Source organism: Brassica napus, unplaced genomic scaffold (genome assembly GCF_020379485.1).
Source record: "Brassica napus cultivar Da-Ae unplaced genomic scaffold, Da-Ae ScsIHWf_1110;HRSCAF=1577, whole genome shotgun sequence".
NCBI classification, from domain to species: Eukaryota; Viridiplantae; Streptophyta; class Magnoliopsida; order Brassicales; family Brassicaceae; genus Brassica; species Brassica napus.
In genome coordinates, this window is record NW_026014535.1 from 8,863 (window position 1) to 32,805 (window position 23,943).

General features: G+C 30.4%; 3 protein-coding genes and 1 long non-coding RNA gene across 4 annotated transcripts; 1 reads left to right on the forward strand and 3 right to left on the reverse strand.

The window, feature by feature from the left end:
• Positions 1-1,350, reverse strand: LOC125595990 (NDR1/HIN1-like protein 6). Its single transcript, XM_048771354.1, has 2 exons — positions 631-1,350; positions 1-518 (listed from the first exon to the last, which is right to left on the reverse strand). The coding sequence occupies exons 1-2, from the start codon at positions 1,088-1,090 to the stop codon at positions 223-225; spliced, it is 756 nt and encodes a 251-aa protein (XP_048627311.1). The 5' UTR covers positions 1,091-1,350; the 3' UTR covers positions 1-222.
• A 3,449-nt stretch (positions 1,351-4,799) lies between these two features.
• Positions 4,800-9,614, forward strand: LOC125595989 (sucrose synthase 5). Its single transcript, XM_048771353.1, has 13 exons — positions 4,800-5,095; positions 5,449-5,603; positions 5,682-5,865; positions 6,349-6,467; positions 6,560-6,872; positions 6,960-7,133; positions 7,241-7,357; positions 7,606-7,772; positions 7,868-8,092; positions 8,270-8,836; positions 8,936-9,074; positions 9,167-9,252; positions 9,335-9,614. Exons 1-13 carry the CDS (start codon positions 4,850-4,852, stop codon positions 9,381-9,383), a joined length of 2,541 nt encoding a protein of 846 aa, XP_048627310.1. The 5' UTR covers positions 4,800-4,849; the 3' UTR covers positions 9,384-9,614.
• A 2,271-nt stretch (positions 9,615-11,885) lies between these two features.
• LOC125595991 lies at positions 11,886-13,300 on the reverse strand. Its single transcript, XR_007330739.1, has 2 exons — positions 12,226-13,300; positions 11,886-12,078 (listed from the first exon to the last, which is right to left on the reverse strand). It is a non-coding gene; the product is annotated as an uncharacterized LOC125595991 (long non-coding RNA).
• Positions 13,301-16,518: 3,218 nt separating this feature from the next.
• LOC106451553 (protein REVEILLE 2) lies at positions 16,519-18,721 on the reverse strand. Its single transcript, XM_013893496.3, has 5 exons — positions 18,426-18,721; positions 17,957-18,031; positions 17,704-17,815; positions 17,260-17,570; positions 16,519-17,174 (listed from the first exon to the last, which is right to left on the reverse strand). Exons 1-5 carry the CDS (start codon positions 18,480-18,482, stop codon positions 16,764-16,766), a joined length of 966 nt encoding a protein of 321 aa, XP_013748950.1. The 5' UTR covers positions 18,483-18,721; the 3' UTR covers positions 16,519-16,763.
• Positions 18,722-23,943: the final 5,222 nt, after the last annotated feature.

Here is a 23,943-nt window from a genome sequence, read left to right on the forward strand (position 1 = left end):
AACAACAAACAAAAGTGTATATTATTTATTAATTATTTACAAGGTTACAAGGTGTGAAACAAAATTGTTTATTCTCTTTTAAAAACAAAAGCAAAGGAGATGATCGTCTTTTGGGGTGGGGGGAGGTACTACGAATTGAAACTCAACCCCTCCATATTGTAATGCAAATTGCTGAATAAACACAGTAATTAAATAATTTTGAATTTAGAAAAAAAAATGAAATTATAGTCTAAACCTGAATTTGCAGTTACTACTTCTAACACTAATCACATTGTTAGCAGCCAAGCTATCAACGGATACACCACACCTCACCATGAACTTTACTTCCATCAGCTTTAATTTCCCGAGTTTGATCCGAACCGGTTGTATAACTCTAATCCGCAACGGTATACTTCCGGTTAACTGTTGTTGCTCTTGCAGTGTCGCCATTAAACTGGTTGCATTCTGAGTATAACCAGTCATTTCTACGAATATAATAGTCGTATTCTCATGTCCTTGGTAGAATTTCGGCAACGACCCTGTAGAGGCATAAAAATAATATCTTGTTTTGGTTTTCTTATAAATAAATTTAAACAAATTAAAACAAATAAACTAAAATATCATAGTTAACAAATTAACATTTTTGAGTACCATTGCTAAGTCTGGTTTGCATGTACAAGACGCTAATTCTGCTTCCGTCTTCATAGTAGATTCCAATTTTCTCGTTGGGATTCTTGGCGGTAATGGTGACGTTAAACGCAGTGGACAAACTGGAATCTTGGTTAAGTGTAAACCGGGTGAGCTGTAACCGGTCGATATTGTAATCCGGTAACTTCGGTCTAAAGACAAGGTAGAGAATACCAACGGCCGCTCCAACGATGACAATAAGGAGGAAAATAACTAGGAGCGTGTAACACACGCACCTACAGCAACAGCTTCCTCTCTTCTTCCTCGGAGGAGTATCCAACAGTGGTGGTTGCGTCACAGATTCTTTGGTCGGGTCACCGTGTTCCGATCTTGAGGAGCCACGTGGGACTAGAGGAGCCGTTGGATGTGCCGGAGGTGGAGCTTCCGGGTCGCTCACCGGATGAATTTTCTGGTGATCGGACATGTTTTTATGTGCTTGAAGATTGGTTTATATTTTGGTAATTAAAATTCAGGTAATCTTTAGATTTTTGGGCAAATGAAGGAAGAAAGTTTTAATGGAGAGAGGATCTTCTTCACGTTTTCTCTAGGTTAATGGTATTTATAAGCTGGTTGGTGTTTGGTTTAATACGTATGCATGTATGTATGAAAGTTTAAAAAGTAGGAAAAAACATCTGCTTGACGGAATAAATTAAACATTTAATTTTTCAGACAAAACGTGTCTTTTTGAATTCCTTGTACCCTTTTTGGACCGTAATCGTCAACCGTTGATTATTAGTCGGATAGTTTTGTGTCAAACCAAGCATAATTAACTCGATGTCAATTCTGGGTTCCGCGGACCCTAGGATGAAAGTTCGTGCATAGTAGCAACGGGTCTGATTGAAAAACATATGCATTTTAATGGGCACTTAGGAGTTTTTTTTTTTGGGGGGTCATCATCGTGAAATAAGATTGAGTATTTGTACTCCCAACACACAACTTCCCCCCTATAGGACCAGTGGCGGACCAGTGGCAGACCCGTGGCGGACCCAAAAAAAAAAATTAGGCTTTTAAGGTGTTGTTGAGGAGATTCGAACCCCCATTCCGTGGATGCATTCCCACACTATCTAACCAGTACACCACAAATGATCAACAAAATTAGCTTACAAATTAAGTTTTTGTTATTATTTGTGGTGTCAACTGATACCATAAATCAACAAGTGGATCCATCACTAAATAGGACCGTGTATCAAAAACCGAAACTTTGTAGTTAAATCTAAAATTGTAAGAACTAAGAAAATATATAATTTTTCCATAACATAAGGTTTATTTTCCAAACATTCTTTCAATTAGATTATCCTCTTTAAGGTTTCTTAGAAAAAAGTCTAAGAATAAAGAAACTTACAAGTATCTCTCTTAAGCTTTGTAAAACTGATACAATCTTGATCAGCTCGACCATCATCCAACACGGATTGAACATCGGCACGGATGAGACAAGCGATCCAATCATCGATCATGCCAGTCCAACCGGCAAGCACGGCGATATGGGCGATCCGAGAGTTCAATCAAGAAAGCTTGGAGTGGAACTAAAGGTTCATGAGCTCAAATGGATTAACTATGGTCACTTTACTCGTCCAAGAAGTCATGAAGAAGAACTTGGTCGAGCCAGATCAAGCTTGGAACGAGCTAACTTGAAAGATTATCAATACTTCATGACTATCGACCCATTCGTCCATAAGAGTCCATCGGATAGATATCTGATCCACTTAATGGTTTTTGATGAACCAAACTCATTTCTACTCAGTTCTAAGTCATGTTTGGTGGGTAATATCCTTACAATCAAATCTGGTTTATCAAGATATCTCCATCCTATCTTGTGGTGCCATTCGACCAGCTGATTATCAAAGGAGCGTTCTAAGTTAGGGTTTGGGTCTTGGGTTTCATTTACCTGAGGTTCAGTCCACACGCCTTCTTCAATCCTAAGCTTGATCGCCTTGTTTCCTTTGACAATCGTCCTAAGTACATTCTTTGTTTTGGGTTTAATATACCCAAGGTGCTTGCTACATGACCTTCTGGAAGTGAAGGATTATCCAATACCATCCTAAAGTGCATTCAGGGACAGATCGTACCCAGGATAGCATCAGGTGATATCAGAGACACTTGAGGTTTCAGTATTTCTATCTTATATCCATCTTTCTCATCTTTTCACAAACACTTTCTCTATCTACTGTAAGGAAACTGAGCAGCTTGGTAACCTTGTACAAAAAAAAAAGCAAAATCAAATTCAAAAGAAAAAAGAAAAAGAAACGAGATCGAGGAGAAATCCGATCCACAAGCTTGAATTTCCAAGAAAATGCAATCTTTCTATCTAAACTTCTATTTATTTGGAGAACCTCACTGGATTTGATTGATTTGTTCTATTGGAACTTCTGAGAATCACTGAGTGGTTCGAGAGAGAAAGAAAACAGGAGATTAACACTTGTGAAGATTTTATTTCTAACCTTGTTTGCTACTTGTGCAGGAAACACTCCTAGGGATCTACTTTGATCAGCGATTTTTTCTGCTCACTAGTTTCTTAATAGTGATGATCCAGAGATAACCCACGTTTTGCTACGATTTAAATAAGTTTTGCCATGTTTCCTTTTTCGTAACAAAACTGTGGCAAGTTCGTGTATTTTTTTTTGTTTTGCTACGAAATAACCGTGGCACTTTCGTTGCTATATGCGTTTTTTTTTACTAGTGAAAATAACTAACGAAAATGAATATTTTTTTTGTCAACAACGAAAATGAACGTTCAACGATAAAAATCATGACGATAAAAGATTATATAAAAGATTATGTGAAGTTTATTTATTTATAGAAGAAAACAATTAGGATTTTCTTAATTGGATTTTTATGTTAGCCCATTTTTAATTTATATTTTAAGATAAAAACTGGATTAAAACATGGAATGAAAATGTGTAACGGAGATCCAAGCTTTTTAAATATATGTGGGTGAAGTAACTTGTTGAACTGAATTTAAAAGTTTTTCTCTTTTTCCTATTAATTTATTTTTAGTTTTTCTTCAATACAATACAACCGGAAATTAAAATGTAAAAAGAAAGAAAATACAACAAAAGGTCAACCAGAAAATAAACCACAAGCCAAATAAATGCGGACCGGGCTAGTATGAAACCGAAACAAACTGACTAGAGGGACAAAAGGAAAGAATCGGCCTGATAATTAGTTTGAAAGTTAATATTGGAATTTGTGGTGTTAAATGTAAGAAACAGTTTAGGTCATTTTTCGCTCTGACATTTTAAGTTTGTATTGACGAAATTATCTTACACATGTATTTTTTTGAACCACTATCTTACACATGTATATTGTATAACTTTTTCTTACAATAAAATAAAGAAAAAGATCGTTTTGAGGCAGCTATGAAACGGAACGAATCTGTGTGTATGGTCCACTTTTAGATCCTTTACTTTCGTCTTGCTCTATGCTTTTGGAATTTCCCTTTATCCTTCCTCTGCGGTACTACATATAGGATAAACAATTAAAATCCTTTTTTAAAATCTCTTGGTATTTAGTATTTACTAAGTTGGATAATTTAGGTGATGACTACACTGTTGTAAACCATAAATACATGCCTTTACAATAATATCATATCATGTAAAATAATTGTCAACGACTTAATAACATAAACTATTTTTAAAAACCATAGGAAGAAAATATGGAATAAATCATTCATATCTATGATTTCCTTTGCAACTATTTATGTTTTGCAAAATAAAACAAATAGCCAACAAAGGTTTAATTAGTGGCTTAGTGCATATATTCTCTGCAACATTTATAAATAAGTAATAAACTGCATATTGGCTATTTTGACCTTTTCGACAGTAGAATTATTACTTCTTACGCCATATTTCACTGTCACTAGCTTATTATTATCATATTATGACTTGTGACAGAGCTTGAACCCCATTTAAATGAATTTCTTTTGACCCAAATTTCTTTTTCCCAATTTCTCTCAGGTGGCCAAATATTTATTTGGTTATATAAATTGCTTTGAATCCTTCCAAACACAAACAAGTAATTTGATTAGTTGGAGGACAAAACATGCACTCGCGAAAACGTAAGGTATATGACAAACACAAATAACATATTCGCAAAGGCATGTCATATCTTCCCTATAAAAGTAAACAAAGTTGGCATTGCGGAAACCACCCAAAACTAACGTGAAACCCCACGTTTTATTCTTCTTATGATTAATCCTGAGATACATAACACAATGGAAATGACTTCTGGATTGTTAGGCAATGGGATCCCAGAAGCGATGGGACAAAACCGCGGGAACATAAAACGTTGCCTCGAGAAGTACATTGAGAAGGGCAGAAGGTTGTTGAAATTGAACCAGTTGATGGATGAGATGGAGATTGTTATCAATGATTTAGTCCAAAGAAAGCAAGTCATGGAAGGTGATCTTGGCAAGATCTTATGCTTCACTCAGGTCTTACCATACTTTTTTTTTAATTTTACAGTCTTTAATTAAATGAAATTAACAATTCAAGAAGCTTTTTATGTATATGAAGGGTCATAGATTGACATTATGCTAATAATCTCATATATTTAGTGCATAATACTTTCCAAACATATTATGTCAAATGGCAAGTTCAATTTTAATCTATATATCTATAAATTATATTTCCAAATACTTGGCAATAAATGATGTTATCTCTAACAAACTTGATTATGTTTAATTTATACTTTTCAAAATATTCAAAATCGCTAATGCTAATTGCTTTGCGAAATAAAACATATGGTGAGCTAAAGTTAATAATATAAATGTGAATAAAACTACAGGAGGCAGTGGTAATACCTCCAAATGTAGCATTTGCGGTACGAGGAAACCCGGGAAATTGGCAATATGTGAAGGTTAACTCTTCCGATCTCTCCGTGGAGGCTCTATCGAACACTCAATATCTCAAACTCAAAGAGTTTCTCTTTGATGAGAACTGGTGCCTATACATTCCCTCCTCTTTTTCTTCACCAAATACATTCACTTTCCTGGTGTCTTGATCTATGTTTGTAATCAGGGCTAAGGATGACAATGCATTGGAGGTCGACTTTGGGGCGTTCGATTTCACTCTGCCTCAGCTTTCGCTGTCGTCTTCAGTAGGGAACGGCCTGAGTTTTGTGTCCTCAAAGCTTGGCGGCCGTTTAAACGACAACCCGCAGTCTCTCGTGGACTACTTGTTGTCACTTGAGCATCAAGGAGAGGTTAATATTTTTTCTCTATAAAATTAGTTGTTTCAATGATCTCTTTTTCCTTGTGTAATTCACAAAACTTCTTGTCTTAAACAATAAATAAACGTGTATTATTTCTAAAAAAAATTCAGGTGTTTGAAGGGATTTTGAACTTATAAATGGTTCTAATACATTTAGATCCCCTTCCTAAGCTGTTAAAACATTTCATTTGTTTAAAATAAGGTGTCTTTGAAAGTGTACGGTTTATATGATAGTTTAAAAAAAACGTATATGGTATTTTTAGAATTTCTCAGACTTTTATCCGTTTTCTTATGATATTATTTTCTTTCACGTGTTAAGTTTACATTTAACTAACAAAACTTGTATATTCTTTTGAAGAAATATGACAATAACATTTTGTTAAAAAAATATCACATTAAGCATAATAACACAATTGCGAACATAACACAAAATATACCTAATTCTGAGGCTCTGAGCATACGTTTATGTTTTCAGAACCTTATGATGAATGAGACACTAAACACGGCAAGAAAGCTTGAGATGAGTTTGATTTTGGCTGATGTTTTCCTATCGGAGCTGCCTAAGGAAACACCTTTCCAAGCCTTCGAACTCAGGTCAACCGTTGAACTATTTACATGCATTGCTAATCCATGCGTTAGTTAACTGATTTAATTTTGAGTAAAAACACACACACACATACACACAGGTTTAAGGAGTGGGGTTTCGAGAAAGGATGGGGAGAAAACGCAGGAAAAGTAAAAGAGACAATGAGGATCTTGTCGGAGATTCTTCAAGCCCCTGACCCCCGAAATATTGATAGATTCTTCGCCAGGATTCCTAGAATCTTCAACGTTGTCATCTTCTCGATTCATGGCTATTTTGGTCAAAACGATGTTCTTGGTTTGCCTGATACTGGTGGTCAGGTCGTTTACATTCTTGACCAAGTCAAGGCCCTTGAAGATGAATTGCTTCATAGAATCAACTCTCAAGGCCTAAATTTCAAACCTCAGATTCTTGTTGTAAGTTCTCTTTGAATCTTTTCCACCCTCCCTTAGTCGTAGCCACATAAAGTCTTGAATGATATTGAAATCGTGAAATTGGTTTAGGTGACAAGATTAATCCCCGACGCCAAGGATACTAAATGTAACCAAGAATTAGAACCCATCACTGGTACCAAACATTCAAATATTCTTCGAATTCCATTTGTAACAGAGAATGGAATTTTACGTCGTTGGGTATCTCGCTTTGATATCTACCCTTACCTAGAGAAATTCACCAAGGTAAAAAGACCAAATTTAAGAATATAAATTTTTTTTTACTTTGAACCAATTTCTCTGTATTTTTGTGTAACTTTTACTTTGTACTTGTAAAATTATATCATGAGTAGGATGCAACAACAAAAATCTTGGATATTTTGGAGGGGAAACCTGACCTAGTTATAGGAAACTATACGGATGGAAACTTGGTGGCATCGCTGATGGCAAATAAGCTTGGAATTACTCAGGTTACTTAACTTATATATATAATGTACACTCATTTGATGTACACTAGTTGCCTGGATTATATATATATATATATATATAATGTACACTCATTTGATATATATAATGTACTTATGTACACTCTATATACTTGCCTGGATTTCATTTCATTTGATGCACACTAATTATATATATATATATAATGTACAGTCGTTTGATGTCAAAACAAAATAATTGAAATGAAAAAGTTTTTTTTGTTCATATAATCCAGGCAACTATTGCACATGCCTTGGAGAAGACTAAATACGAAGACTCGGACAACAAATGGAAAGAGTTTGATCCTAAATATCATTTTTCATCTCAATTCACGGCGGACTTAATCTCTATGAACTCTGCCGATTTCATCATAGCTAGCACTTATCAAGAGATTGCTGGAAGGTGATTTAATTTATTTCACGAGGACAATGCATTATTCTCATCAAGGAAACTCGACCATGGTTATAACATTGTCTTGTTCGGTTTAATTTTGACAGCAAAGAAAGAGCGGGACAATACGAGAGCCACATGAGCTTCACACTCCCGGGACTATACAGAGTTGTCTCCGGCATCAATGTCTTTGATCCGAGGTTCAACATTGCAGCTCCTGGCGCGGATGACTCTATATACTTCCCTTTTACCTCACAAGACCGAAGATTCACCAAGTTTCATCCTTCCATTGAAGAACTATTGTATAGCCAAAATGAGAATGATGAACACATGTATGTCTCTTTTCCCTGTTTACCTTTTCTACTCGTTTACATTCAACTGTTTGAATAAAATATCTATCACATTGAGTGAAATCATCAATTACATTAGATGTTTATTTAAAAATTCTAAACTGATATATTTCTTGTCAGTGGTTAAATTTAATGGATATTTTTCTTTATGAACAAAAGTGGCTACTTGGTGGACAAGAAGAAACCGATCATCTTCTCAATGGCAAGGCTAGATGTTGTGAAAAACTTAACCGGATTAACAGAGTGGTACGCCAAGAACAAGAGGCTACGAGATTTAGTCAACCTTGTAATCGTAGGAGGATTCTTTGACCCTTCCAAGTCTAAAGACAGGGAAGAGATCTCGGAGATAAAGAAGATGCACTCCCTGATTGAGAAATACCAACTCAAGGGTCAGTTTAGATGGATCGCAGCTCAAACTGATCGGACACGAAACGGTGAACTTTACCGGTGTATTGCGGATACAAGAGGTGCTTTTGTGCAACCTGCACATTATGAAGCCTTTGGTCTTACTGTCATTGAAGCCATGAGCTGTGGTTTGGTCACATTCGCCACGAACCAAGGAGGTCCTGCCGAGATTATCATGGATGGTGTCTCTGGATTCCACATTGATCCGAGCGATGGAGAAGAATCGAGTGATAAGATTGCAGATTTCTTTGAGAAATGCAATATCGATCCTAATTATTGGAATCTGTTTTCGGCTGAAGGGCTGCAACGCATATATGAATGGTATATATATCTTCAGCTATTTATGGAAGATAATAGCTTAGGCCATCCAAAGGGAATGATTCTAAAAGTAGTATCATTTCTATGATTATATATGTGCAGCTATACATGGAAGATATATGCAAACAAACTGATAAACATGGGAAGCACATATAGCTACTGGAGGCATTTGAACAAAGATCAGAAATTGGCAAAGCAAAGATACATCCATTCCTTCTACAATCTCCAATACAAGAGTTTGGTAAAATAATTTAATCTTCTTTTTTTCTTTAACTTATGACATGATCAGAATCAAAAGTTTGAAGCATACATGTTTTTTTTTGTTTGGACCAGGTGAAAATTATACCCATAGTGAGTGATATTCCTCAGCCTCCTCCCCCTCCTCCTAAGCCTTTAGTTAAACCATCAGCAACTCGAGGGTAAACTGAAGTAACTATTCAAAAATAACTGGAGACTGTTAGTATGTGCTAATTACTGCTAGTTTTTTTTCTTACTTTTCAGCTCGAAGCGAACACAGTCACGATTGAGTTTCAGGCTCTTTGGTGCTTAAGCTCTCTTGAAAAGGTGTAGCTAATTGCAAAAATATCCAAACGTCGTTGGTGTTCTACTTCATATATTTATGTGTATTAAATTGTTTGATTAAACAGTAAAATAAAGGGAAAACACACAAATGTATTTCACTTTTACCATTGTTCTTATTTGAAAGTTTTAAGTGTGATTAATAATTAGTATGCTGAAATTGAAGGATTTGAAAATATACATCGAACTAATCTCTTATATATTTATTGAGAATCATTTAAAAAGTTGTAACCTATATTTTGTACTAATTAAAAAAAAAGACTTGATGATGTATCACTTAATTATGATATCAATTTGACTTATGTGGCAGCATAAGAATCAATTGAATAATTTGTAAGTCCAAAATCTAATAGCTAGAAAACCTTATAGTATAACAAACGTGTACTGTATATTATTTATGGTATACGATAAGCAAATTGGTAAACCAAACTCGAGCATAGTAAATGTCTTTCAGTTATGATGAAAGACAAAAAAACTGGTTTAAGTATATTCGTATTCATACGTCGTCTAATACAAATACACTTTTCCATTATGGAATCATATATAAACGATGATGTAAATATGGAATATTTGATAATCCTATATAATCATATACAAACGGTGATATAATCTGTGAGTTTTTAAGTTTTTGATAATTCTAGTGTATGAATGGTGACCAGGGAACGGCGAGGAATAATGCATTTCCTAACGTTCCTAAAAAAATCACCATTCACAACGAATAATAATTCTTTCTTATTCCCTTTCATTCATTTTTTTGTAGAGAATTAGAGAACAAAATTATTCCTTGATAAAATTGATAAGGAACAACCATTCTTTTTCATTCCTGTTATTTTATTCTCAAACATTCATTTTTTTATTCGTTCTTCTTGTTTCCCGAATGGTCACCAGTCAGACCAGGATATCATATAGGGGATTAATTAGTGTTCTGTATATTTAGTGTTGAAAACAGAAGAAGGTGTTGATGTTGGTTAACTTCAACAACATTCAAAAAAAAAATTGGTCGGTATCTATTCTATTAATTCTGCAGCATGACTATTTGATATTTGTTTGGTCCAATTATTTATAACCCACTTTCTTAAAAATTTAACTGCCATGACATGTATATATATTATAACCTCCTCTTCCGTTGATATGTTATAACCTCCGATGGAAAAAAAAAAAACATCCTCTTCCATTTACTTCCTATAATTTTGGGATGCATTAATTTGAGTGAAAAACGTATTCTACTACAATCATTGACAACAACCAATTCATCTATTAGATACTTTGATTTTCCCATGCCTGATACCATTCTGTATATACATTATCAATAACAATTAATAGCATTTATATTCATAGTATCAATAACTATGTTTACAAATAAATAAATAATTATACCAGCTGTTTGAATAAAAATATCAAATAATTTGGATAATTTTAAATTTATGGATAAAAATATTCGGGTAATTTTGTTAATAAATAGTATTTGTAGTATATTTAACTATTTAGAAATTAAGTATAATTAATATTTGTGGGTATATAATTTTATTTTAAAATTTTGGATACTTATTTGGTTAGCGGTTTGGTTACGGTTCAATTCAATTTTTTGGTTACAGAGATATATGATTCACTTGATTATTTATGAATTAGGTTTACATTTGGTTTTAGTTTTTTGGTTCTGGATAAATGTGTCTAAACCTATACAATATCTTATATAGAAATTAGGGGTAGCCGTTCGATTACTCATTCTGATTTGGTTAGGATCTAATTCGGATTTTGGGTTTTCGGAGTTTAATATTTTAGCCCCTTTCAGATATTTTTAAATTTTAGTTCTGGTTTGAATAACCCATTTAAATTATTTTAAAAATCTTTAAGTTCATATACTAAATAATATTGATAACTAAATTGTATATTGATATGTTTGTTGCTTCCTACGAGCAAAACACATACCTAGTTGTTGGTAGTTTTAAGCTTTTGGGTATCGTATCAGGTTATGTAATTTGGCGATTATGGTTTCTTTTACTTGAAGAAACATATATGAAAAGAAAGTTCTTAATTTTCTAACGTTTCGGCAAATTTCATTTTCTTGCAACTGTTGATTTTATTGTGGAAATTACATTTTTACATAAACAAACCAAATCTAAATCAAGTTATACTTATACATAGTCGAGATGCTAAGAATCAACTGAAGAACACACCAAGATTCCTGATACAAGTTCAAATCGTATGATTAGTTAGCTTATGTTATCGAGTTGTTCGAGTAGGAAGAAAGTTGTAATTTGGAATTTAGATCCCCACACAACCGTTACATTACCAGACTCATCTTTTGTTCATTGACCAAAATTCATGTCTCTAATTCAACAATTCTTTCGTATATCGGTGTTATTAAGTGCATTTCCCAATTTTAGTTATGTATTTTGGGTACTAATAGTTTTTAGCGGTCGTTCAAAAAAAAAAACGTTTTCAGCTATGCCGTTGTATTCGAACGGTTCAATAATGCATTATTATTATTTTTATTTATCGAAAAAGAGTTGTAAATATCTTTAATACATCGTCATAGAACATTCAGAACTGATCATCCGCAATGTGTGATACAATCTTGAAACTCTTTTTTACTGTGACTAGTAACACTACAGTTCCTTATGCATACTGGGTTTGGAACATCATCTGGCCTTATTGTTTCCATTCTGCACACAACCACAAATTATTATTACATATGTTAAAATGTATATATATGTATATACGCATTGACAATGATCCATTAGGTTTTTATGATAAAGGTTGATCTGGAAAAATATCTTGATGAATAAATGTGATAACTGTAAGTTACGTACGTTGTGAGATGGCCTTCCTTTGACATGTTTTCCATTCCAATGTTTTCCATTCCACTGCATGCTTTTAGATGACATCCGATCATTATCAGTGTCATCATTATCATACACACCTTTTGTGCCATTCTCTTAGACAATTTTGTTATTTAGACTTGGAATTCAAAATTTAAACTGATGTTTGTTGTTTGATATGTATAATTTGTGTATGTATATATTATATATGTACATGATGAGATGAATGAAATCAAACATTAATTGTCATTGTAATACATTTGTTGCTTTGACTTGAATACAATTCATTTTGTATGACTAAAAAGAGAGAATACAATTAATTTTGTAACTGTTCTATGGATAGCAAATCTCTATTACTTTAATTTATATCTTACAGTATTTGGAAACAAAGCAAAATTTATAATTAAAAGATCCTAACCATTTAATTTGACAAAGTAATTAATCATATTCTCATAAAAATAAATAAATCATAATTGCATGAAAAACATACAAAGAACTAATCGTAGACATGCATTTATTTGCATCTAAAAGGAATAAAAATATAGCCAGAATGAAACAAAAAGACAGAATAATCAAGAAAGAGAATAGTCAACACAAACGAAAAACAAGAGCCATCACAAATATCTAGTTTGGAAAGAGATGAGGTCCATTCTTTAGAGCATTTCTAATGTAATATTCAATTTTTTTCTACCAAATAGAGTAAAACTGAATATGGAGTAAAAATACTCTAATTCTATTTTATTTTTTACTTTATAATAAATTAATGAACAAAAAAAAATTACTCCATTTGTAGAATAAATCCCATTATGAAATGGAATAGGATTGAAATAGTTTTTATTCCATACTTATTTTTAATCCGTTTTGGAGAAAAACAATAGTGTTGGATTGAAGACGTCGTTACATAATGCAAATGCAGAAGAAGCATATGCTTTAGGCCACAATTTAATAAACTTGTTTTAAGGGCCGCAATTTAATAAACAATTTAATAAACTTGTTTTATGGTTTTTTTATTCACTGGTATTAGTAATGACATTATGAAAGTTCGACTCCAATTATGGTAGTTTTTTTTAAATAATATTTTATGTATTCTCTTACTACATTCTGTCAGATGTAATATATATTGTTTATTTAACTATATGTTCTCTTTAAATTTCTTCATTTACAGAAAAAAAAAACTATATGTTTTTTTTTGCAGCTGAAAACTGTATGTTCTCCTTAAATCTCTTTTCATTCTTAATAACTATTGTTTTATAGGTTTTATTTATTTATAACCAGTTTGTTGTATCTGAAGTTGTTGTAATACTTTGATGATTTTTGTAGCTTCATATCATTTTTACTGTCACTATTATAAAACACTACTAATCAAGTAGACAATGTTTTTTATTATTCCCTTGTTAGATATTGGCTCATTTCTGTAAAATTTATTTTCAAATTCATTATTAAAAATATACATTATTATCATAATAAAATTTAGTTATAAGGAAACTATATGATATAATCATTTGATAATTAAATATAAAGGCCACATTATGTTAGTGTGCTTTAGGCCACCAAACTAATAGGAACGGCTCTGAAAGAGATAATCAAATATGAGAAAATATTATATCATATTTACATATTATAAATCTTTTGTACATAGAAAACAATCTTTCCACTATCTTGTCTTCTTTTGAAAATGAAATATAATATTGTTTAATCTTTATGTATATAGAAAACAATCTTTCCAGTAAAATTTATCTTTTAGGAAAGACTGTAGTTCAAAAAAAAAGGAAAGAAATGATTTAACTATTATATTATTTATCACATTATTTGAATATTTTTCTATACAGAAGAATATTTCTATATGCAACTTAATTTCGTATGAAGTTACCGTCTATTTTATATCTAATTTAAATAAATAGAAAATGGGTCAGTGGCTGGTTGAATAAAATGGCGCATTTAAATTATTTTAAAAATCTTAAAGTTCATATACTAAATAATATTGATAACTAAATTGTATATTGATATGTTTGTTGCTTCCTACGAGCAAAACACATACCTATTTCTATTCTATTAATTCTGCAGCATGACCATTTGATATTTGTTTGGTCCAATTATTTATAACCCACTTTCTTAAAAATTTAACTGCCATGACATGTATATATATTATAACCTCCTCTTCCCTTGGTATTTTATAACCTCCCGATGAAAAAAAAACCTCCTCTTCCATTTACTTCCTATAATTTCGGAATGCATTACTTTGAGTGGAAAAAGTATTCGACTACAATCATTGACAACAACCAATTCATCTATTAGATACTTTGATTTTCCCATGCCTGATACCATTCTGTATATACATTATCAATAACAATTAATAGCATTTATATTCATAGTATCAATAACTATGTTTACAAATAAATAAATAATTATACCAGCTTTAAATATCGGACGGTTTGAATAAAAATATCAAATAATTTGGATAATTTTAAATTTATGGATAAAAATATTCGGGTAATTTTGTTAATAAATAGTATTTTTAGTATATTTAACTATTTAGAAATTAAGTATAATTAATATTTGTGGGTATATAATTTTATTTTAAAATTTTGGATACTTATTTGGTTCCGGTTCAATTCATTTTTTTGGTTACAGAGATATATGATTCACTTGATTATTTATGAATTAGGTTTACATTTGGTTTTAGATTTTTTGGTTCTGGGTAAATGTGTCTAAACCTATACAATATCTTATATAGAAAATAGGGGTAGCTGTTCGAGTACTCATTCCGATTTGGTTAGGATCTAATTCGTATTTTGGGTTTTCGGAGTTTAATATTTTAGGCCCTTTCAGATATTTTTAAATTTTAGTTCTGGTTCGAATAACCCATTTAAATTATTTTTAATATCTTAAAGTTCATATACTAAATAATATTGATAACTAAATTGTATATTGATATGTTTGTTGCTTCCTATGAGCAAAACACATACCTATTTCATTTAATTGCTTTTTACATTTAACTGATTTTATGAATGTGGAACGGGTGATATTCCTTTTTTTTGTTTCACCATGAACAGGATGATATTCATTTTAAGCTATTTATAAAAAATATACCGAAGAAACAAAACAAACAATATACCGTGCTTTGTAGCGCGGATCAAGATCTAGTAACATATTAATCTTCGCAAACCAGTATACACATTTCGAAGAAGTGTAATTTCGTTACATATAAATGATGTTTTCCTTATTAGATCAAACAATTAAGTACTATTAACTTAATACTCTTATGCTTAAATATCGAATATAATTGGCTTGATATACAATTCGGTACGAGGTAAATATAGAAAATTTGTATTTAAGATGCAAAAACTTTGGAACCAAGCCAAAAATTGATAATATATTTTGGGGGAGTTAAGGAAAATTATGGTAATTGGTTTTCGTATTAGTTTATTAGTTTATGGTAATTATCAATGACGTTAACCTAACAGCAAATACTATATACAAGATTAGATATCGGATTTAATAAAGCATGAAGATATTTCAGTTTTTAAATAGAGCATTTTTCTTTTTCTTTTTTACTATTTAAAATAATTAGTAAAGATATTAAATTAATAATAATAATAATTTGAATAAAATAAAAATAAGAAAAATTAGTAATCCTTAATATTATTAAAAAAATAATACTAGTACATGTATTTGTCAACAAAAATAAAATAAAATTATGTATTTATCCTTCTATTATTTATCCTTCTCCAAGTCATTGTCTTCCCATACGAACGACCAGAGGGATTGAAAGCTCTTTCTCATTCGGTAATTAATCATCATTGATTCAAATGCATTCTAGAATTTTTAATAAGCTTTAAAATGCTATTTCCTATGTTTTCGAAAGTAAGAATTTTTAAAGTGTTCATGCTTATTCAAAATTCAATAAATATTTATAATTTAATTTTTTTTTTTTATTATGCACTTTTCAATAACTTTTCACCAATAAAATTTAATCAATTCAAATATTTATATTTAATATTTTTTAAAAATATAAAAAAATACCTTAAACATATATAAAAATCTATTTTTGTGGAATTAGTAAAAAATCTAAAACTTCTTACTTTCAGAAACAGAAACAGAGGGGGTAATAGATTAGTAATCATTAGATTAGTGAACTTTTCCTGTCGATGTTCTTAAACATTTTATTGAGCCGGTACACTTTGCTTGGTGTGCAACACGTTATTCCTTTGTCGGCAAGCAGTATTTAAGTGTAAAATTGCAACATGAATTTGTGTCTGAGAGCATGTGGAAATGCAATAAAAGAGTACATGGAAGATTTGATTTTTTTTTTTTTTAACTTAGAGAAAAGTTGACTATTAGATACATCAATTTCATACTGGTTACATAAAATACTTGGGAACTTTGGACTTTTCTTACGAATGAAACCCCAAACAAGATGACTGTCCCTAGCTCTCTTGACAAATTTTATACACATGATCTGTAGACTGTAGTTGAGATCAAAAAGACTTTCACAAACTGACTTTAAGAAAAGCTTTACACAAACCACCTCACCATATAGGATATGACGTTTTCACTAAACTGTTAGTGTTTCCTTCCACCTTCATCCTTTTTTTGTAAGGCATGAACCCTTTCATATTCTTCATCGCAATCGCAGACGATTTCAACTGAGAAAATGCTGATCTCTCGCTTCTTTTAAACTCCTCCGATACTACTACTACAACTACCTGTTGTGTCAATTCCGTTTCAGCATTTTCTGATGAAGAAGACGAAGAAGAAGTGCATCGGACAGACTGCGTTTCTAAGTCTGACTTCTTCTTAACATCTTCTGAATCATTAGAGCTTGTCCAAGAGTTGTAATCACCAACTACAAAAGTCTTTCCAAACAGCTTGAGACTTTGTTGTTTGGTCTCAGCTTCAGGAGACAATGATTCCTCAGTGTGAGATGATAACTCATGCACCTGTCGAAAACATAACAATGTCAGAATTAAACACAAAATGACAACTAAACACTAGTATCAGATTGTGTGTCTTGTAACTACAAACCTGGTAATCAGCTGAAGAAGAATTAGGCGAATTTGAACCAATGGAACCTAAGCCATCTGAGCCATGAGCTGATAAAACCGATGTTGGCGATCGGCTATCTTCATCCGGAACCAGCTTGCCGGCGTATGCCATCTCTTTTGCATCTGGAATCACTAGCTTTCTAGGGTATGGATGCATCGGCTTTCTTTTCGGCCGTGGAGGCGGGATCTCAATGGATTTCTCAGAGGTAACACCGCAATCACGAGCAACCTTAGTAAAGAACTTCTGAGCATGGCTTCGAATCTGAACCGCAGTCTTTGTTCCAACATGTTCTGTTCAAATCAAGAATTAATAAATGTCAAAACAATATATACCCAACATGTTCTTCAAACCTAGTATTTTAGAATAATGTGTATTAAATAAAAGATTCTCTAAAGTCAGATAAAGCAACACACACACACACACCTTCGATTCGTCTCCAAGCTCTGCCATAGAGTTTTAAAGCTTCTACAAACTTTTCATGCTCTGCTTCTGTCCACTTCTCTCTTTGTTTAGTGATCGTGTAAGGCTTTCTTGTCTGAATAACAGCAAAACCCAAAACAACAAAATTTAGAACTAATTTAACACACTCATTATTTAAAAAAAAAAATAAAAAAATATTTAGAACTAAACTTGAAATCTGAAACCTATCAAGAGATTTAGAAACCCAATTTAATACCTTGAGACAAAAGGCATCTGTGGAAGAGATAATAAGCTCATCCGAAGCTCTGTCGCATAAGCTCTCACAATGTTCCTATAATCAGAAAAAAAAAACAATTAGTCTCTAGACAGGCAGAGCTCATAGTAAAGATTTGAAGTCTCTACAAAACTAATTCACACGCATCTAGAGGAGTTAGACCATCAAATAATTAGGGTTTCGAGACTTGATCTTACCTAGTTCCCAATAACATTTAAGTAGGACTCTCCTTAACACACAACCGACCTTAACATCCCACAAACTCGCCTTGTCTATTACACAATTAACCTGCGACAATCGAATATTCTTCAGTTCCAATATCTCTCCGACATAGACCATCAAAACTCGTTTGATCTTTTGGATTTGGAAAGACCTAACTTACCTCTCTTGGTTTTTTCCTAATTTCAGGTTTTGTCTAACATATATAAACAAAGGAAGAAAGATCTCACACCTGCATAACCATGGTTGTAGAAGAAAATGACTCGTCCGATATAAGATTTTGTACCATTCACCTCGACCCAAGTACCGTTGGTAGGTATATTCACCAGATAACCAGAAACCGGACTTGGTTTCACCGGAAAACGAAGAAGAAGAAGCAAAAAAAAAAAGAGAAGTCTTTTTTTATGTTTGGTGAGAGAGATGAGAGATGTTTATGGAATGAGCAGAGTCAAGGGTTACTTTAAAAGAGCAAGAGGAAGATAAGCCACGTCAGTATAAGTTTATTTAAATTTTAAAATTTAGTTTTTAAAAATGTTAAGTGAGATGAGTCGAGAACTCTGTTGTATCATGTGGCTCAGGTTAAAAGATGCTTTGACACGTGGTCGATGTCTTCTCATCTTCTTCGCTTTCGCTTTTGTTTTTGCGAGAAGATATTATCTGTTTTCTGTTAAATCCTGTCGGAAATTTTATAATAATTATTGACAAACGCGAATGGCAAGCGCGTGCTGTCTAACAACGTTGTCAGACATACTTAATTAAACCAGTTTTATTTTTTGTTTTATAATCAAGTAGGTAATACAATTCACTTTAATTTTTTCAACAAATTTGATTTAGGGGGTGTTAGTGGGGATGAGATTTATAATGAATCTTAGAATTTCTAAGTCTAGTGTTATTGGTTTATAGATTCTCATATTCTCATTGAAATCTATTGTTATTGGTTTGATGATTCTATAACTCTATACAAAATCATTTGTTATTCAAAAAGTTTAGATTTTAATGATTCTACAAATCTATTAAAGTAAATGTTATTGGGAGTTGAATTCTTATCATTTTAACTCACAAATTAAGATTTTGAGAATACTACATGTTTACCTTGAATTCTTAGAATCATTACATTACTTTATTTTCATAGATTTTCACAATATACAAAATTCTCTACATCTCTTTCCAAATTTAACAAATCTCTCAACTTTTAAAATCAACAAACTCTATAGAAATTTAAGTCCCACTAACACCCCCTTAATTAGGTTCATTTTTACACAGACGATAGCATTATTCTGAGCTGTCCTATGAAATCTATTTCTACAAGTAAATCTTGCGCCATGCTAAAGATATTTAATTTTAGTTTAAGCGATGATTGTTTGGATTAGTTTTTAGTTTTAGTTTTTAGATTTTGGTTTTTAACTTTTTGATTTTGATTTTTAGTTTTGATTTTTAGCTTTTGGTTTTGGTTTTTAATTTTTAGATTTTAGTTTTTGGTTTTGCTGTAGTTTTTTGTTTTTCACAAATTATCAATATACATAATTTTAAAATAATAATACAAAATAGCAATGAAATATTTAGAAGTTTCCATTAAAATTTATCAAAATATAGTGATTGTTATTTAAAAATAAAAAATATATTAACATGTTCTTACAATAATTTAATTTAAGTATCATACAAAAATATAAACCACAAAATATCAATAAATTAAAAGAACTTAAAATTTTAAAATATTTTAATTTTCTTATATAAAATATATTTATTTTTAACACTTGAGTGGCTATTTCAAAATTTATATAATATATTATATTAATATTTTTAGTTAGTTTTAGTTATTTTTAGTGTGTCTGATAATTCTTACAATTATTCAGTATTTTTATTTTAGAAATTAATAACTAATGGTTTAAGATTAAATGATATTATATAAAAATTTCAAAATTTATTTACAGATATGAGAAGCAAATAAATTATTTTACATTATTGTTTAAATGATATCTTATCTTAATAAACTTGTATGGAAAATGTTTCTTTATTAAATATTTTTATTTAATTAATTATTTAATTATTAATTAAATAAATGAGTACATTCTATAAAAAAAGAAATAAATTCGTTTTTTATTAAAAGCCCACAAAAGTTGATTTTTGGTTTTTCTTCATAAATTAGTTGAAATATTGAAAAACAAATTCCCTAAAATTTAGGGAATCCCTTTGCTAAAAATCTTGATTGACATATCAAATGGTTTTTACAAAACGAAAAACTAAAAGTTAAAAGGTAAAACTTTATTAGATAAAAATGACTTTTAGAAAAACAAAAAACCAAAAACTAAAGCAAAAACTACAGACAACCAGTTGATTTGAATGTTTTTTTGTGTCTAATGTTGTATTTAATTTTAATAATAGTTGATAATTTTTTTGTCAGCATAATACTTGATAATTTGATCAGATTTTTTTTAAATCTAGTTCATATTTTGTACAGAAAAAGTTTTTAAGCACGGTTAGATAGATTTAGCTAAAATTTTGATTTTTCAACATTTTAATTTAAACTATGAAAACTATCTTATAAATTGAACTTATTAGGTTTCTTTTTGGTTCATTTAATTTAAAATTTAGCATCTATGGACATACCAAAAATATCTGACGCTAAAAAAATGGATTAAAAATCTTAACATGTACATCTTTGAACAAAAAGAAAGTCGTAACATGTACTCCCTCTGTTGCAAAATGTATGATGTTTTGGAAAGCTTTTACTGTTTTAAAATAGATGATGTTTTGATATATTTATATTAATTTTAGTTTTATTGAAAAATGTGTGACCAATGATGTTTTATACTTATTTAAAAAAATTGCCTAAATTAAATTTTGGCTTATATTTTTAATGTAAATATATATTTTTTAATTATTCTTTATATATATAAAACGTCAAATATTTTGGAATCGAGAGGGTATTATTTATACTAAAAAAACTTGGGCTACGAACATAGATAACCAGGAATAGTTAGGTTTATTGACAGATCATATTTCTGGAGTGCTTCTCTGTTGACCAAAATCATGTGGCAAAGAAAGCGAGTAGCTTATGAAACATACACGAGGGTGGTTTCCAAAAGAAGGAAAAGATATTTCAATTTCAGTAGCCGTCAACTTCATAAACAAATTGTTAATAAATAAAATAGATATTTATGTGAAGGACAAAATTGTTTAAATATCTAGTCTAAAATAACTATTTATCCATTTAGACTTTTTCTTGTACAACTGTCTCAAACTAAAGGAAGAAAAGAACATAACTTTGGTTGCACTTTTTCGCCGAGTCAGCAAAAGTGTCTTATGGGATGCTCGAAAGGTCAGACACGTGGCAGAGTGTTTAGGGGAGAAAGAGGAGATATGAATATGAATGGTTTGCAATTGTACGCCACTCGATTATTATTTAATTACCGAAAAACGTAGCCCACTCGTTCGGTATTCTAAGCTTCTAGGTTTATGTTTTCCTTTTATTTTCTCATTGTTTATGAAAGTTTGCATTTAGAATAACTGGACACTCTACTTTCAAATTTGCAAAATTCATATTTAAAGTACGAAAATATTTTTCTTCAAAATTAAAACTTCAAACATAACTTCAAAAATATTTATATTTTATATTTGGTCATAATTAAGTTTAAATACATAAATTTTTTATAAATAATTAGCACATATATAAAATATTATAATAATATTAGTTGATAAAATTTTACAGTAATATATAAAATTTAAATAGAAATATTAAATTGCAAACAAAATACAACATTATTACAGAAAACTATTGCCAAAATTTCAATTTTTTTCCATAACATTTAATCTTATTTTAAAGTTTTTATTTAATTTCATGTGTAAAATTCAAATTTGTAAAAACAAGTTTGAAATACTAATGAGATATAAAAACTTTTAAAAATTAAAATAATAAATAATAAAGTATTTCAGAATCATAATTGTGATGTATAATTGTAAAAATTAAAATGTAAATAAAAATATAAAATTTTATATTTAAAGTATTGAAATTTATTTTTGGTGAACAAAAATTTTCATATTTGAAGTTATATAATTTATTTGGGATATGTCCTTATAGATCTTACCAACCTAGACACTATTGTATATAATAATATAATATTAATACCGGCAATACTGGCGTAGTGGCCACTGAGAATCTGATATGTTATTAGTCATGTTTTCATGTATTTTTCTGCATTTTGTGACAATTTGTTTTTCTGAATTCGGTTAAAACTCATATTTTGGTCATTATATATCACTAACTAAAAAGATTGCTAAGACCATCTCCAATGATTCATTTTACTTTTTACTTCACCAATAAATTGATTCTATAACTGAGTTATGTTTTATCCCAACTATGCTCTATATTAGAAAATAGAATGATACACAAAAAAATATATTATATTTATAGAATAAATTCATTTTAGTCTATTTAAAATGAAAAATAAAATATCATTAAAATATTTTTACTTTAACCTCTTTTAAAAAATGAAAAAAGTGGATTGGAGATGCTCTAATACTACCTTAACTAGATGATAGTCTGCGCCATACGCAGAGTGATTTACAAAAACATATTGTACTTAAATATTATAAACAATATACATTTTGTTATCAATAATATTTGATTCGAGGTGGACATTCGAGTACCATTTGGTTCGATTCGGATCCTTGAGGGTTTAGTTCAGTTCGGATCTTTGCGGGTTTAGTTTGGGTTTGGGTTCGGATAACCTATTTAATTTTTTTTTCAAAAATTGAGTTCATATATACTTAATTTTTTTCTAAATATAAAAATAAAAATAACATATAACATATAAAGTTGAATAATGTATGCACAAATACTTAAAATTAACATAAAAACTGGTTTAGCTTAAATATTTGGATAGGAAATCAATAGATATTTTAAGTATTTTAGGTATTATAAGAATCGTTTAGCTGTTTTAAACATGTACTTATAACTATTTGTATATATTTCCAAGTTTTTTGGACAACTTAAAAACGTCTTATATATTTTGTTTATTCTTATAGATATTAAATTTAAAATTAATTAATATATTTAAGTATATAAGTCTTGTTCGGATATATTCGGATACCTAAAATATTTTAGTTTGGATCGGGTTCGGTTCTGGTTCTCTAGATGCCAAAAATTTTGAACTCATTCGGATATCTAACCAATTTTGGTTAAAGTTAAGTACTATTCTTTGGATCGGCCTTGGTTCGGTTTCTTGGATTCAGATTTTTTTCCCAACCCTAAATTTTTATTTTGACAAAATTTTAAATGAAAATGAAGAAGGTTCATATTGATTTTGGGTATGCAACAATTTTAAATCAAAACACATTTTACTATGTACGTGATGCATTTAGTTAATCATTAAAAACTGTTCTAGACCCATTTAAGATAAATAATAGGATGAACTTAAAAAGAATTACCATTTCAGATTATCAGTCGACACTTCAAATATTCTCTGTCAGTTTTGTGACGAATAGAAAAGGGTTAGGGTTAATAAAGCAAATTTGTTGTGTAATCCATGTTCTCGCTAGGTGATTTCAATAACTTCTAAATAAATTGTAGTTGTATTGATCTCTTGTAAGATTTTCGAACAATATTAATTAATAAAATTTTATACTGCTAGAGTAATCAAATGTTTCTCAATTAATATATAAGAGATTATAGTAATCACATAAATCAAAACAATACCTCTTGTTTATTTACAATTTATTTATGGTAAAAAAACAAAATAATCATTTTATTT

Bases quoted from the DNA above. Each gene is read 5' to 3' on its own strand.
- LOC125595990 (XM_048771354.1), bottom strand. From the start codon at position 1,090: ATGTCCGATCACCAGAAAATTCATCCGGTGAGCGACCCGGAAGCTCCA. The intron at 519-630 runs GTACTCAAAAAT...ATGCCTCTACAG, and splicing joins GCAAACCAGACTTAGCAATG to GGTCGTTGCCGAAATTCTAC.
- LOC125595989 (XM_048771353.1), top strand. From the start codon at position 4,850: ATGATTAATCCTGAGATACATAACACAATGGAAATGACTTCTGGATTG. The intron at 7,134-7,240 runs GTAAAAAGACCA...TATCATGAGTAG, and splicing joins ACCTAGAGAAATTCACCAAG to GATGCAACAACAAAAATCTT. The intron at 7,773-7,867 runs GTGATTTAATTT...TAATTTTGACAG, and splicing joins TATCAAGAGATTGCTGGAAG to CAAAGAAAGAGCGGGACAAT.
- LOC106451553 (XM_013893496.3), bottom strand. From the start codon at position 18,482: ATGGTACAAAATCTTATATCGGACGAGTCATTTTCTTCTACAACCATG. The intron at 18,032-18,425 runs GTGTGAGATCTT...TTCTGATTATAG, and splicing joins CTACAACCATGGTTATGCAG to GAACATTGTGAGAGCTTATG. The intron at 17,816-17,956 runs GTATTAAATTGG...GCTGTTATTCAG, and splicing joins CAGATGCCTTTTGTCTCAAG to ACAAGAAAGCCTTACACGAT.